This window comes from Schistocerca cancellata, chromosome 1, assembly GCF_023864275.1.
Source record: "Schistocerca cancellata isolate TAMUIC-IGC-003103 chromosome 1, iqSchCanc2.1, whole genome shotgun sequence".
Lineage (NCBI taxonomy): Eukaryota > Metazoa > Arthropoda > Insecta > Orthoptera > Acrididae > Schistocerca > Schistocerca cancellata.
In genome coordinates, this window is record NC_064626.1 from 217,204,444 (window position 1) to 217,219,200 (window position 14,757).

The 14,757-nt window shown below is 43.8% G+C and overlaps 1 protein-coding gene across 1 annotated transcript in view; it reads right to left on the minus strand.

Moving 5' to 3' along the window:
- LOC126169258 (maltase 2-like) overlaps positions 1 to 14,483 on the minus strand; it is a 112,572-nt gene extending 98,089 nt beyond the window's left edge. The window contains exon 1 of the mRNA XM_049920626.1: positions 14,245 to 14,483. Coding sequence (XP_049776583.1) covers positions 14,245 to 14,431 — 187 coding nt within the window. The 5' untranslated portion in view covers positions 14,432 to 14,483. The remainder of the gene's footprint in view (positions 1 to 14,244) is intronic.
- Positions 14,484 to 14,757: the final 274 nt, after the last annotated feature.

Sequence of the window (14,757 nt, forward strand, 5' to 3'; positions counted from 1 at the left end):
TACTATTGTGTGTTTCAATTTAGGATTGACTCCTACTAAGGAAGTAGTACAGGTCTCACAAGGAAAGCAAGGAACATATTCAGCCAACCCGATGAGACATCAAGCCCTAACATGCGGTTGTAACACCATCACCACACAGCTCGCTTCCAATACTGTTCACAAAACTCAGAACTGAGGAATGCGACATGAGCAGTCGAGGGGCATACTAGAGACATTGTACAACACATCCGCGCAAGCTTCATTGGATTTTCACTGCAGTTTCCATTTCGAGACCGATCGTAGCTTGAAAAAAAAAATAGCTTTCGCACTTCTCCATAAACCACGGCTTACGACACAAAATTGACGAGCTAGCAAAAACACATCGACACATAGTTATTAGACTACCACCTTATCATCGCCAGTTCAACCCGACACAGTTGTTATGGGCCCAAATTAAAGGTTGCGATACTGAAGTAGTTTACTTTGTATCTCCATTCTTCTTTATTCCACACAGAAAAGACAAGTTTCTTCACCTCTGTTAACAGGATTAATTTTTTGTTACCTTACTAATGTGTAGTAGGTTTGATCAGAAATGTAATAAGAGGTTAATTATAAATGTAATGTTATGTTTCCTACAATTGAACCAAACCTGCGACGCTGAGGTTTCGAATGCGAGTACAATATCATGTTTCACATTTATTTCAAATTATCTTGTGCTAGAGATCTCCGGCAGAATTATGGTTTGCAGCAGATGAAAATATAATGCGTTCTTAAGATTTCGTTAGCATAATGTTCTCATTTAAATTCAGTAACAAAAAAGTTCGCCATATATCAAAAATTCTGTAACGTCTTCAGGAAAAGTTTTGGAAACTTTCCGTTTGTGATATTAACAACGTGCTTGAATGATACGTGGTATTACACATGTGTCAAATCAGCTCTGCTCTTCGTGTGAGCCGACCGGTGTGGCCAAGCGGTTCTAGGCGCTTCAGTCTGAAACCGCGCGACCGCTACTGTCGCAGGTTCGAATCCTGCCTCGGGCATGGATGTCTGTGATGTCCTTAGGTTAGTTAGGTTTAAGTAGTTCCAAGTTCTAGGGGACTGATGACCTCATATGTTAAGTCCCATAGTGGTTAAAGCCATCTGAACCATTTGAGCCTTCGTGTGATCCTGCAAAAGTACCATTCCTGCCTGAATTTTCAACAGAATATTATCGGTAACCCTCCATCCGCTGGCCGACTCTGCTCTGGTCAAACGACCGCCTTCTTGGTTTGAGGTGCAGACGTAGGGTACGGTTCGAGGTAGGGTATTCGGTCGGGAGTGCAAGTAACAGTTTTTCAATGTAAACCCAACCCCCGTCCTCAACCAACCGCCAAATTATAGTTTTCCTTAATTTTTTACTGTCAACCCTCCACCCCGCGGTAACCGCCGAAGCATAACTTTCTGTAAATGTCCCAGAATGTTCTAGAATGTTTAAGAATACAAAATAGTCTAGAATCTTACAGAAGGTTCGAGAATGTTCCAGAATATCCTAGAATTTTCGAGAATGTTCTAGAATGTTCCAGGATATTCTCAGATATTCAGTTATCCTGTTGAGGTAGGCTATGTTCCAGTTCAGAAGGGTATATACATACCAGCGGTAAAATGCTCCTGTTTTAGCACAAAAAAGACGAATGTGTTCCTTTTCAAAAGAATTTGACAGAAATGTGGGGCAGCAGCTTCCTGAGTCCTTATTCTACCTTCCTCACCAGAAATTTTACCTTGCGAACATATTCGCACCCTTTTTAACTCAGAACATTCTGAATCCTTTTACCCACTCTCTCTTTGTACGAGGGTTGCTCAGACAGTAACACACCGCATTTTTTTCTCAGCCGACAACAATGCAATTAAAGGATGCCATTCGTAGAAGACATTTTGAGGGCGATGAAGAGGTGATTCATACAGCGAAGCACTGGTTCCATCACCAGAAAAAGCGTTGGTACCGACAGGGCATACACGCTCTTGTTTCGAGCTGGAGGAAGGCCATAGAACGGAATGGAGATAACGTGGAAAAATAGGGTGCGTGGATAAAACACCATTCTTTCGTGTGTGTGTAATTCTCATTATGTTCAATAAAGAAATGTCGAAGAAAAAAATGCAGTATTCACACTCAGCATCTAACTCTCACTGCCACTATGTCTCTCTCTCACTATATTCTTTCCCTCCTATAGATTTACAGTATATCCCACTGCCTCTATCTCCTCTCTCACTCACACTGTCTCCTTTCGTTTTTCTTTCCCACTGCCACTGTATCCTCCATACTTCGGCAGGTCAAACAGTCTGGGAGATCCAACTTATTTTTACTCCTACACCTACAGGTTGAAAATTTATGTCTAAAAGGAGCCCTCCCCTATGCCTACGTGTTAAAAGTTCGTCGGTCCAGGAGGTTCCCGACGCTAAGACTATGTATGGTGTTCAATCATCTGTCTCCTCTCTCTTTCGATCCCATTTTTTATTTCTAGGTCCACCTCTCTTTCCTTTTTACTGCCACTGCCTCTCACTGACCACCAGTATCTCCTCTCTTTTTGGCTCTCACTACTATTGTACTGCCACTTTTCCTCTCTCATATCACTGTCCCCCATTTCCTTCTCTTTCACTGACACTCCCTCTTCCACTGTCACTATCGCTTTGCTACTCTCTTTTAGTACAGAAAATGGCAAATATATTGGCGTCCCATAATTTTTGGTGAGTAAGGATCAATGAGGACTGAGTCAGCTGGTAAAGAGGAACATATTCGTCGGTTTTGTGCTCCGACAGGAGCATTTCCTACTGGTTCCTTTCTTTTCCGTGCTACATCAGATATGCTGCTTACACAGGATGAATCACCTAACACTTGCAACGCAAATACACCAATCAAAAAAAGTTTTGCATCACCTCCGTACCGAGAGTTCCGGAACCTGTACTGAAAATTGGAATAGAGATTAATATAAACATCATTTCCGCTCTTTTTATTGTTCATGAAAACCACACACTGCATGTTGTACCATCATACAGCGAGACTTTCAGAGGTGGTGGTCCAGATTCCTGTACACACCGGTACCTCTAATACCCAGTTGCACTGATGCATGCCTGTATTCGTCGTGGCGTGGCATACTATACACAAGTTCATCAAGGCACTGTTGGTCCACATTTTCCCACTCGTCAACGGCGGTTCGGCATAGGTCCCTCAGAGTGGTTGGTGGGTCACGTCGCTGGCCGCATGGTCTAAGGCGTCTTGTCACGGTCAGCTAGACCCTCCAGCTAGACCCTCCTCCCCCCCTCCTCCGTCGGAGGTTCGAGTCCTCCCTCGTGTGTGTGTGTGTGTGTGTGTGTGTGTGTGTGTGTGTGTGCATGTGTGTGGGTGTGTGGGTGTGTATGTGTGTGTGTGTGTGTATGTGTGTCGTCCTTAGCGTAAGTTAGTTTAAGTTAGGTTAAGTAGTGTGTAAGCTTAGGGACCGATGACCTCGACAGTTTCGACCCATAAGAACTTACCACAAATTTCCTAAATTGCTAAATTTCCAAATTTGCATATTAAAAAAAGCCATCAGAAATATTTTACTCAACTTTCAGTCTTTCCATTATGTAAAAACATAATTTTGGCTGCCATTTTAAGTCATTTTCAGTCATGTTAAGAAGCTTTTTGGCCCATTTTTGTCACTGCAGTATCACTATGGGCATATCTGTTTAGGCGTGAAGTGCCTATTATACAGAGACAGCGCGTCATATAATCTTATTGGTGAAACAAATGCTGACTAAAAGCATTGTTTGGTGACATCAGAAATCTTGCGATGACCCATAAATCTTGCCGTGTCTTCACTACGTCAGTTAAAACGTCATTTACACCTCAGAAAGGATATTACGTGCATATTTTACATGCATAAGATCCTTAGGAACTCGGTAATGATATCAATAAATGTTTCAAGGTTCCCCAGAACGTCATATTAAGAACATATGGGAAAAATTTCGACTATTATTCATGAATAGAAATTACAGAAGTGGCCATATCCACAACTGGTACTTTTGGCACGCAAAATCATGGCTTTTTGGATGTATCTTGATAGTGGATACAGATTTTCGAACGTGGTGTTTCTAGATGAATGTCTAAAGAATATACAGTTAAAATTTGAGTCATGTGGTTTGGTTAGTCATTTAGATAATTGCGGCCCACGGTGCAAAGACAGCTAAAACCCAACTCTTGCAATTTTCTGCCTAAGTTCGGCAACTTTAATCCTCTGGATCTCGTAACAGATAATGAAATCGAAAAAATTTTCGAAGTTCTCTGAGGATATCATCTTTAGAATATAAAGCAGAAATTTCGACGATCTGCTATGAATAGAAATTGTAGAAGTGGCCATCTCAACATTTGGTACTTTCTCTACTCAAAAGTCCTAGCTTTTCGGGTTTTCTCAGGAATCACCCATGAAGAAATGGGTCTTTACACTATGTGATCAAAAGTATCCGGACACCCCCCAAAACATACGTTTTTCATATCAGGTGCATGTGCTGCCACCTACTGCCAGGTGCTTCATATCAGCGACCACGTTAGTCATTAAACATCGTGAGAGAGCAGAATGGGGCTCTCCGCCGAACTCACGGATTTCGAACGTGGTCTGGTGCTTAGGTGTCACTTGTGCCATACGTTTGTACGTGAGATTTCCACATTCCTAAACATCCCTAGGCCCACTGTTTCCGATGTTATAGTGAAGTCGAAACGTGAAGGGACACGTACAGCACAAAATCGTACAGGCCGACCTCGTCTGTTGACTGACAGAGACCGCCGACAGTTGAAGATGGTCGTAATGTGTAACAAGTAGACATCTATTCAGATCATCACACAGGAATTCCAAACTGCGTCAGGATCCACTGCAAGTACTATGACAGTTAGGCGGGAGGTGAGAAAACTTGGATTTCACAGTCGAGCGGCTGCTCAGAAGGTAAACATCGCGCCGGTAAATGCTAAACGACGCCTCGCTTGGTGTAAGGAGCGTAAACATTGAACGATTGAACAGTGGAAAAATGTTGTGTGGAGTGACGAATCACGGTACACAATGTGGCAATGCGATGGCAGGGTGTGGGTATGGCGAATGCCTGGTGAACGTCATCTGCCAGCGTGTGTAGTGCCAACAGTAAAATTCGAAGTCGGTGGTGTTATGGTTTGGTTATGTTTTTCATGTAGGAGGCTTGCACCCCTTGTTGTTTTGCGTGGCACTCTCACAGCACAGGAATACATCAATGTTTTAAGCACCTTCTTGCTTCCCACTGTTGAGCAATTCGGGGATGGCGACTGCATCTTTCAACACTATCGAGCACCTGTTCATAATGCACGGGCTCTGGCGGAGTGTTTACACGACAGTAACATCCCTGTAATGGACTGACCTACACCGAGTTCTGACCTGAATTCTATAGAACAACTTTGGGATGTTTTGGAACGCTGACTTCGTGTCAGGCCTCACAGAGCGACATCGATACCTCTCCTCAATGTACCACTCCGTGAATAATGGCTGCCATTCCCCAACAAACCTTCCAGCACTTGATTGAATGTATGCCTGCGAGAGTAGAAGCTGTCATCAAGACTAAGGGTGGGCAAACGCCATATTAAATTCCAGCATTACCGCTGGAGGGCGCCACGAACTTGTAAGTAATTTTCAGCCAGTTGTCCGGATATTTTTGATCACATAGTGTATATGCCGCCTAAGTTTCACCGCAGACCTCTCCTAGAGTAATAGATCCAATCGATTCGCCCGATTTGTCTGAGCTGGAATAAGTGTGTAATGTTTAAATTTTGACTCTGTACTGTAGGACAAATAAAAAATGCCCGTTATTCCGAGAAGTATGTAAATTGTCAGTAGGGCAAGTGCTATCTCTTCTCTGTGATCAGTAGAACTCGAGATATAACCGCCTGAAAAACAGCATTTTAATTCGCCGCTTTTTGGGACGTACGGACGTCAGTCAGCATTGTTTTGAAAATCAATTGAATTCGATCGAGGAAAAGTGAAAGCGATAGATCGTGAAATTAAATTCATGAATTTCTAGAATCTTCCAGAATGTTTTAAAATGTTTTGGAATGTTCCATTATCCTGTTGTGATGGGGATACGTTCCAGTTAAGAAAGGTATATATAGACTATGGCAAGATTATGCGTCAGCTTACTTGCGGAAATCGATTAGAGCGGATCAGGCAAAAGTGAAAGTGACAGAAAGTGAAATAAATTAAGTGAAAGTGAATTGGTTTAGGTAACGAACATTGCATTAACTGACATACTATTGAACATGATGCCTAAATGTGAAAGAAGAGGCCGGCCGAAGTGGCCGAGCGGTTCTAGGCGCTTCAGTCTGGAACAGCGCGACCGCTACGGTCGAAGATTCGAATCCTGATTGGGACATGGATGTGTGTGATGTCCTTAGGTTTGTTAGGTTTAAGTAGTTCTAAGTTCTAGGGGACTGATGACATCAGATGTTAAGTCCCATAGAGCTCAGAGCCATTTGAACCATCTCACCGTTCCGGATTATTTTTGACAGTGAAATACTAAGATTTTTAAGATATTTTTTCAATGTTCATACCATGCGAAGTTGGTCTTTCTCAGTTTGTGTAAAATATTACACTGCTCTCCCAGCCGTTGACGGCATTTCAGGTCTTGAAACCGCTACTTCTCATTGAAGTGGCTCCTCAGTTGGCATTACGAGGTTGCAAGCATCCCATTCCAGTCCTTCGACCAAGGAAAAATGCCTGGCAGTACCGGGAACTGAAGCCAGGTACTTCGCTTCAGAGTGCGCTATATATCTTCGTTTTCTTTCATTCGATCTTTCTTTTTTTTTTTCTACAGTGGGTGACGAGTCACTTGGTCGAACAGCCTCTGAGCTACCATGCCGGCAACTACCGGCTCTACAAAGGTGAACGAATTCTTTATTTAGACGTTAGTGTCCTTAGAGTTTCGTAAAAAAAATAATGCTCTCCTCAACCTGCAGGCTGGTTGGAACACCACACTGCTTAACCAGGCGTCGGTCTAATGGGGGTGCCTTTCAACGTCTTCTGGGCTGAATTATTAAACCATTTATTGGGGAACTTATAGTTTAACGTGGACTCCGAAACACTGCAAAACTTAGCATTGTTACTACTAACAAATCGGGGACTAATGACATCAGCTGTTGAGTCCTATACTGCTCAGAGCCATTACTAACAAATCATTACCATAAATGAAAGAACAAGTTCTGGGACCGATGGAGTATTTAACCGTTAGATTTCTAGTCCGGCCCTCTTCCACTTACTCAGCAAGATCATTTTTGGTTTTGCAGTTACATATCAAGTCTTATCACAAGGAACATGAAATGTAGGCAGTGTCTGAGAAGGAAATGAGACTTGGTTGTAGCCCGTCCCCGAAGTTATTCAACCTGTACATTTAGCAAGTAGTAAAGAAAACCAAAGAGAAACATGGAAAGACAAATAAAGCTCGTAGGGAACAAATGAAACTTTAAAGGATAACCGATGACACTGTAATTCTGTCAGAGACAGCAAAGGACTAGAAAGAACAGTTGAAGGGAATTTATAGTGTCTTGAAACTACACTGCATAAGTGAATTAAAGCATCTTTTTCGAAACTGCATAATTGCCTTCTATTGCAACATGTAAATTTGAAATTTGGCTCAAAGGTGCCTCCAACCTTCCTCTGTAACGGTGCAAAATCTTAGCGCCCTGCTTCAAACAGCAATGTGTCATCAAATGCGATAAAAAGGCCTCATTTCGGAAGTTCATGTGACGTGTAATGTGGGTTAATGATGTCACATTGGCACCAAATTTCGTCACAATGCTGCCCAACGCCACCTTGAACTTCTCGCACGATTAGAAAGTCGTCGCAGCCCCTGTTACCCACATTTCACTCCTTCTTTTGACGTCTCTCCGATGGAGGTCAGAACTGTGACAACCAGCGTTTAAATCACTCGCTTTTCTTGCAGGTGGCCGAGGAAAACATTTCAGACACACTATCGCTCAGAATCGACACGAAAAGCAGTCAAGTGGTGGCACAAAGGGCATTGATTCCCTCACATTTCGCTGTCAAAAATGACAGTTCGCATTGTATCAGCAACATGAATATCTTCGTGACAACATTTTCCTCTACTGTCACCCTCGGACGTATTAACCATTCTTGAAGAACATTGAGGGGTTTCATTCATACTGAACTTGATCGCACCCCGTTGGAGTGCAACATCTACAGACGTTAAAGTAACCTCTGGCGTGCCACAGGGGAGTGTTATGGGACCATTGCTTTTCACAATATATATAAATGACCTAGTAGATAGTGTCGGAAGTTCCATGCGGCTTTTCGCGGATGATGCTGTAGTATACAGAGAAGTTGCAGCATTAGAAAATTGTAGCGAAATGCAGGAAGATCTGCAGCTGATAGGCACTTGGTGCGGGGAGTGGCAACTTACCCTTAACATAGACAAATGTAATGTATTGCGAATACATAGAAAGAAGGATCCTTTATTGTATGATTATATGATAGCGGAACAAACACTGGTAGCAGTTACTTCTGTAAAATATCTGGGAGTATGCGTGCGGAACGATTTGAAGTGGAATGATCATATAAAATTAATTGTTGGTAAGGCGGGTACCAGGTTGAGATTCATTGGGAGAGTCCTTAGAAAATGTAGTCCATCAACAAAGGAGGTGGCTTACAAAACACTCGTTCGACCTATACTTGAGTATTGCTCATCAGTGTGGGACCCGTACCAGATCGGGTTGACGGAGGAGACAGAGAAGATCCAAAGAAGAGCGGCGCGTTTCGTCACAGGGTTATTTGGTAACCGTGATAGCGTTACGGAGATGTTTAACAAACTCAAGTGGCAGACTCTGCAAGAGAGGCGCTCTGCATCGCGGTGTAGCTTGCTCGTCAGGTTTCGAGAGGGTGCGTTTCTGGATGAGGTATCGAATATATTGCTTCCCCCTACTTATACCTCCCGAGGAGGTCACGAATGTAAAATTCGAGAGATTAGAGCACGCACGGAGGCTTTCAGACAGTCGTTCTTCCCGCGAACCATACGCGACTGGAACAGGAAAGGGAGGTAATGACAGTGGCACGTAAAGTGCCCTCCGCCACACACCGTTGGGTGGCTTGCGGAGTATGAATTTAGATGTAGATGTAGATGTAGACCGCAATGTTTGTCCTTGTGTACAACATGGAGCCACTAGCGACCGTTCAAAACCATTCGATAAAATTTCGACGTGATCCAGAACCAGGAAGGGCACTCCTGTTTTCCACCCTTCCGTGGCATCATCACACGAGAGTGCAACATTCACGTGTTTGTGAATAAAACGGCAAAGGGTCCCGCCAAGATACCCGGGTTCGGCACGTCCTTCGGTGCAAGTCAGAAATGTACATTCAGAAATTTCTCCACCAAATCAGCTTGGCAGCTGCTCTAACGCCTGAGGGTTAGGCAGGCCCATTTGACACCCCTTGAGTGGGATTTGTCTAACTTGAAGGGTAGAAACCTCCGACTGGCAGCAGTGTCACAGGTAGTCAAGAACATATTCCTGTTGCTAATCGCACTGCGAACTGTCGTTTTCAGCCATGAAATGTGTGGGGAGTCAACGTCCCACGGAAAGGAGTGGATTCATGGACGCCTGATATGCAACCCACTGAGGCCTTTTGGTGTCGCTTGTGAGAGGCGTTTTGTTTCAGATGTTTTCCTCAGCCACTGATAGGAAAACCGCGATTTCAAGGCTGGGTATCGCGTTTCTTTACTCCTCCGCAGAGACGTCAAAAGAAGGAGTTGAATGTGGGTAAGAGAAACTGTGACGACCTTCTCACCGTATGACACGTCCACGTTGGCATTGGTCAGAATTTTGGTGAAATTTGGTGCCAATGAGACGTCATTAATCGACCTTACAGTTCACATAAACTTAAGAGTAGCGGCCTTTTTTCGTATGTGTCGACGTCTTGCTGTTTGAAGTGTCGTCGAACCCGAGGATGACGACACAATGGCCCACGCTTTTGCACCATCACAGAGAAGAGGCGAAGGAGCATTTGAGTCAAATTTCAAACTTAAACCTCGTAAACGGAGACAATTACAGAGTTTCGAAGAAGTGATACTTTCATCTTGTTGCACAGTGTAGCTTACAATGTGAACATCAACAAAAGAAAAAGAAGGTAAAAGAAGTGCAGTCGAATTAAACACGTTGTTCTGAGTCCATTAGATTAGGAAAGGAGACACTGAAAGTAGTAGATGAGTTTTGCTATTTGGGGAGTAACATAACTGACGATGCCCAAATTAGAGGGGGTATAAAATACACACTGGTAGTAGCAAGAAAAGCATTTCTGAAAAGGGGAAGTAATCGACCAGAACTGTGGCAAAACCACTCTTGGAAACATCATCACGGTAATGCTCTCGCTCACACCTCACTGCTTTTTCGTTATTTTTGGGCAAAAAATAAAAGTATTATGTTGCCTCAGCCACCTTATTCGCTGGACATCCCCCCCTACGACTTCTTTCTATTCCCGAGGCTGAAGAAAACAATCAAACGACGTCGTTTTCGCACGATTGATGAGAGAAAAGCAGAATCGCTGAAGGACCTCAACATCTTAACGAAAAGTGAGATCCAGAAGTGCTTCCAGGATTGAAAAAAAGCGCTGGCACAAGTGTATTATATCTGAGGAGGATGACTTTGAAGGGAACAAAGCTGATGCTGATGAATACACTGGAGAGCCAAAACATTATGGCCACCTGCTTAATAGCAAGTTTGTTCATCTTTGGAGCGAAATACATCACTGATTCTGGGTATCGGGGTTCCGACAGTTTCCCTTTCGGTTTGTGGATGTATGTGACATTATATATCTATGCACATGTCATGTAATTCGCGTAAATAACGATCCGCTGGTTTAAGTACACGGTTATGGGACCCGATGGCGACCCAGGTGGGTTCAAAAAATGGTTCAAATGGCTCTGAGCACTATGCGACTTAACTTCTGAGGTCATCAGTCGCCTAGAACTTAGAACTAATTAAACCTAAATCACACACATCCATGCCCGAGGCAGGATTCGAACCTGCGACCGTAGCGGTCGCTCGGCTCCAGACTGTAGCGCCTAGAACCGCACGGCTACTCCGGCCGGCCCAGGTGGGTTCCATAGCATTTATATCAGGCGAGTTTGGTCGCCGAGACATCAACGTGAATTCGCCAAAATGCTCCTGACACCACTGCAGCACGCTTCTGGCTCCGAGACGCGGATAATTATACCGCAGGAAGATGATATCGCCGTCAGGGAAGACATAAAGCATGAAGGAATGCAAGTGGTTCGCACTGTCAGCGTGTCCTCCATTCCTTCCACAGGTCCAATGCAAGCGCAGGAGAACGTCTCCTGACGCATAATACTGCTCCCATCAACGTGCGACCGTGGCGCGCTACACATTTCGAGCAGTCGTTCGCCTAGATGACGGTGTTTATGGAGACGACGATCGACCTAATGTGGCAAAAAATGTGATTCATCCGAACATCCGACACGTTCCCATTGATCATCGGTTAAATTCCGAAGGTCCCGTGCCCACTGCAGTCGTAACTAACGATATCGTTGGGTGCCGGCCGCGGTGGCCGAGTGGTTCTAGGCGCTTCAGTCCGGAACCGAGCGACGGCCACGGTCGCAAGTTCGAATCCTGCCTCTGGCATGAATGTGTGTGATGTCCTTAGGTTAGTTAGGTTTAAGTAGTTCTAAGTTCTACGGGACTGATGACCTCAGAAGTTAAGTCCCATAGTGAGCAGAGCCATTTGAACCATATCGTTAGGTAAACATTTGAACACGTAGGGCTCCATGTTCAGCAATGTACGATGAGCGGTGTACTCCGAAATTCTTGTGCGTGCACCAGTACTGTGCTCTGTCGGCAGAGATGGCACAGATCACCGTCTATCAGACAAAACTCTGACCTCCACGTTCTGTGAAGAGTCGTGGACCTCCACTCACTTAGCGCCTAATGGTACGTTTCTTCTCCCTCTTTTCACAGATGCTCACGACAGTAGCACGTGAATACTAGACCAGCTCCGCCGCTTTCGAGATACACGTTCACAGGTTCTCCATAATAATAATCTGCCGTTTGCCAAAGTCACTTATCTCAATGGATTTTCCCATTTGCAGCCCATACCTTCGCTAGGGTGAGTCCCCGTCCGCGTCTTATCAGTGTAACTAAAGATACTTAAAGAAAAACGAAAATCCCCATTGGTTTTTGATCAAACCTCGTATGTAGCATTAGTTTCTCTCCTTCTATGATCTCTTCGCAACGAATATACGTCTACTCACTGTGGTGGAACGCCACATATATTTATTAAATAAAACAAATGGAGTTTTCGTATTCTGATGAATAATGCGTCACGTGACACTGTAAGTGCTAAAGTGTGATATGTTTTGTGTAAGGAACATTAACATTTCGAAGAAAAATCTGGAGAACTAAAGATAATGATATCGAACCCTCTTTGTTTTATCTGTGTTGGTTAATAAAAAAAAAAGACCAGAGACATTGTATGATGTGACTCACACTCACTTGTCTTCGATTCTGGTATGGATGATAGACGCCACTGCACGCTGGATATGATTGTGTGTAAGTTCTGTAAAACTATTCATAATATGAATAGTTTTAATAACATTTACTTTTTGTACAGCTCGCACCTCTCATATTAGTGCATCAATATTTTGTGCAAATTTGTTGTTTTGGCGTGTGTCCCGGAGGGGACCCCCATTTCTCTTGCAGCCTAGATCGGCCATTACGCCGGCAAAACAATTACTCTTCTTAAATCATTTATTAAATGTAAATGTAAATGCAGGAGAGTTCTCTGAGTTTCTCATTCAATGTTCTAAATCCAATAAAATTAAATTAAAGCTTTAATCATTAATATTTTCGTTGCATTGAGTTAAGTAAATTTTCGATTAGCCGCTTAACGGCAGATGACGAGAGTCTCCTTAGCTTTGCCTTGCGAATGAAAAATAATCTGAGCAATTTTTTGCTTTTCATGAAAACAGTAATATCTCGGGTATTAATTGTCGTTTTAAAATTGGTACATAATTAAATCATTTGCCATCAGGCCTCCTCAGAACTAATTTTTTATTACAACATTCCGCGTAGTATACGCAGATTTTTATTAATAATAGCAGCCATTGACGCAAACTTGTGAGTGTCGAAGTTCCATGCGGCTTTTCGCGGATGATGCTGTAGTATACAGAGAAGTTGCAGCATTAGAAAATTGCGCCGAAATGCAGGAAGATCTGCAGCGGATAGGCACTTGGTACAGGGAGTGGCAACTCACCCTTAACATAGACAAATGTAATGTATTACGAATACGTAGAAAGAAGGATCCTTTATTGTATGATTATATGATAGCGGAACAAACACTGGTAGCAGTTCTGTAAAATATCTGGGAATATGCGTACGGAACGATTTGAAGTGGAATGATCATATAAAATTAATTGTGGGTAAGGCGGGTGCCAGGTTGAGATTCATTGGGAGAGGCCTTAGAAAAATGTAGTCCATCAACAAAGGATGTGGCTTACAAAACACTCGTTCAACCTATACTTGAGTATTGCTCATCAGTGTGGGACCCGTACCAAGTCGGGTTGACAGAGGACATGGAGAAGAGCCAAAGAAGAGCGGCGCGTTTCGTCACAGGGTTATTAGGTAAGCGTGATAGCGTTACGGAGATGCTTAGCAAACTCAAGTGGCAGACTCTGCGAGAGAGGCGCTCTGCATCGCGGTGTAGCTTACTCTCCAGGTTTCGAGAGGGTGCATTTCTGGATGAGGTATCGAATATATTGCTTCCCTCTTCTTACACCTCCCGAGGAGATCACGAATGTAAAATTAGAGATTCGAGCGCGCACTGAGACTTCTGGCAGTCGTTCTTCCTGCGAACCATAAGCGACTGGAACAGGAAAGGAAGATAATGACAGTAGCACGTGGCACACCGTTGGGTGGCTTGCGGAGTATAAATGTAGATGTAGATGTAGAAACTTAGCCGTGGAAGGTTGTGAGTCGTGCGTTGTGTTTCAAAAATTGTTACGTACGCACCGCGGAACATCCAAGGTTTACGTAAATGGTTGTGATGGTATTGAGTTTGATGAACAGTCTCATGCTAGCCAAAATCAAAACCCAGTGCTAATGATGACCATTTCTCTTTAAATCAAATACCACAACAGAAATAATAAATTACAATTTTACGTAATATTATCACCCGAACCAAAATAAAAAATATTAATTTTTTTATATACCACCGCACCACTCACCTCTGAGGTCACCAACGCCATCGCCGTTGGAGTCCTTGAAGGAGCGCGGGTATATCTGGTATATGACGGACGTCTGCCACCAGGCCAACTCCTCGTCGTCCGCCTTGGGCTGCTTGACCCTCACGGGGTCGGCAGACACAGCCGCCGCCACAAGGCAGAGCACCGCCGTAATTCCAAGTACCCTCATCTCGCTACTTCTACACGCTGACCACTCACTCCGAAGCCCACGCGTCTCCTTTTATGAGCCAACGCAACTGCTCCATCGCTCTCACGAACTTTCCACCAATTACTCGCGATAGATAGTGCGTTGTTGTCAACAGCCTCAAGTGGGTTCGCCAAGCAGGCCTCGGCTATCTACTGCCGAATCGTCGCTGTGCGGTAATTATTCTGCTGTGGAAGATCAGCGTAATTACACGTTCGGGCAGAAGAACACAATTTCAGCGAAACCTTCATTTTGCCTGCTTTCACCACTTTTTACTTTTCAGCAACGTAAAAACTTACAGAGGCTGGACA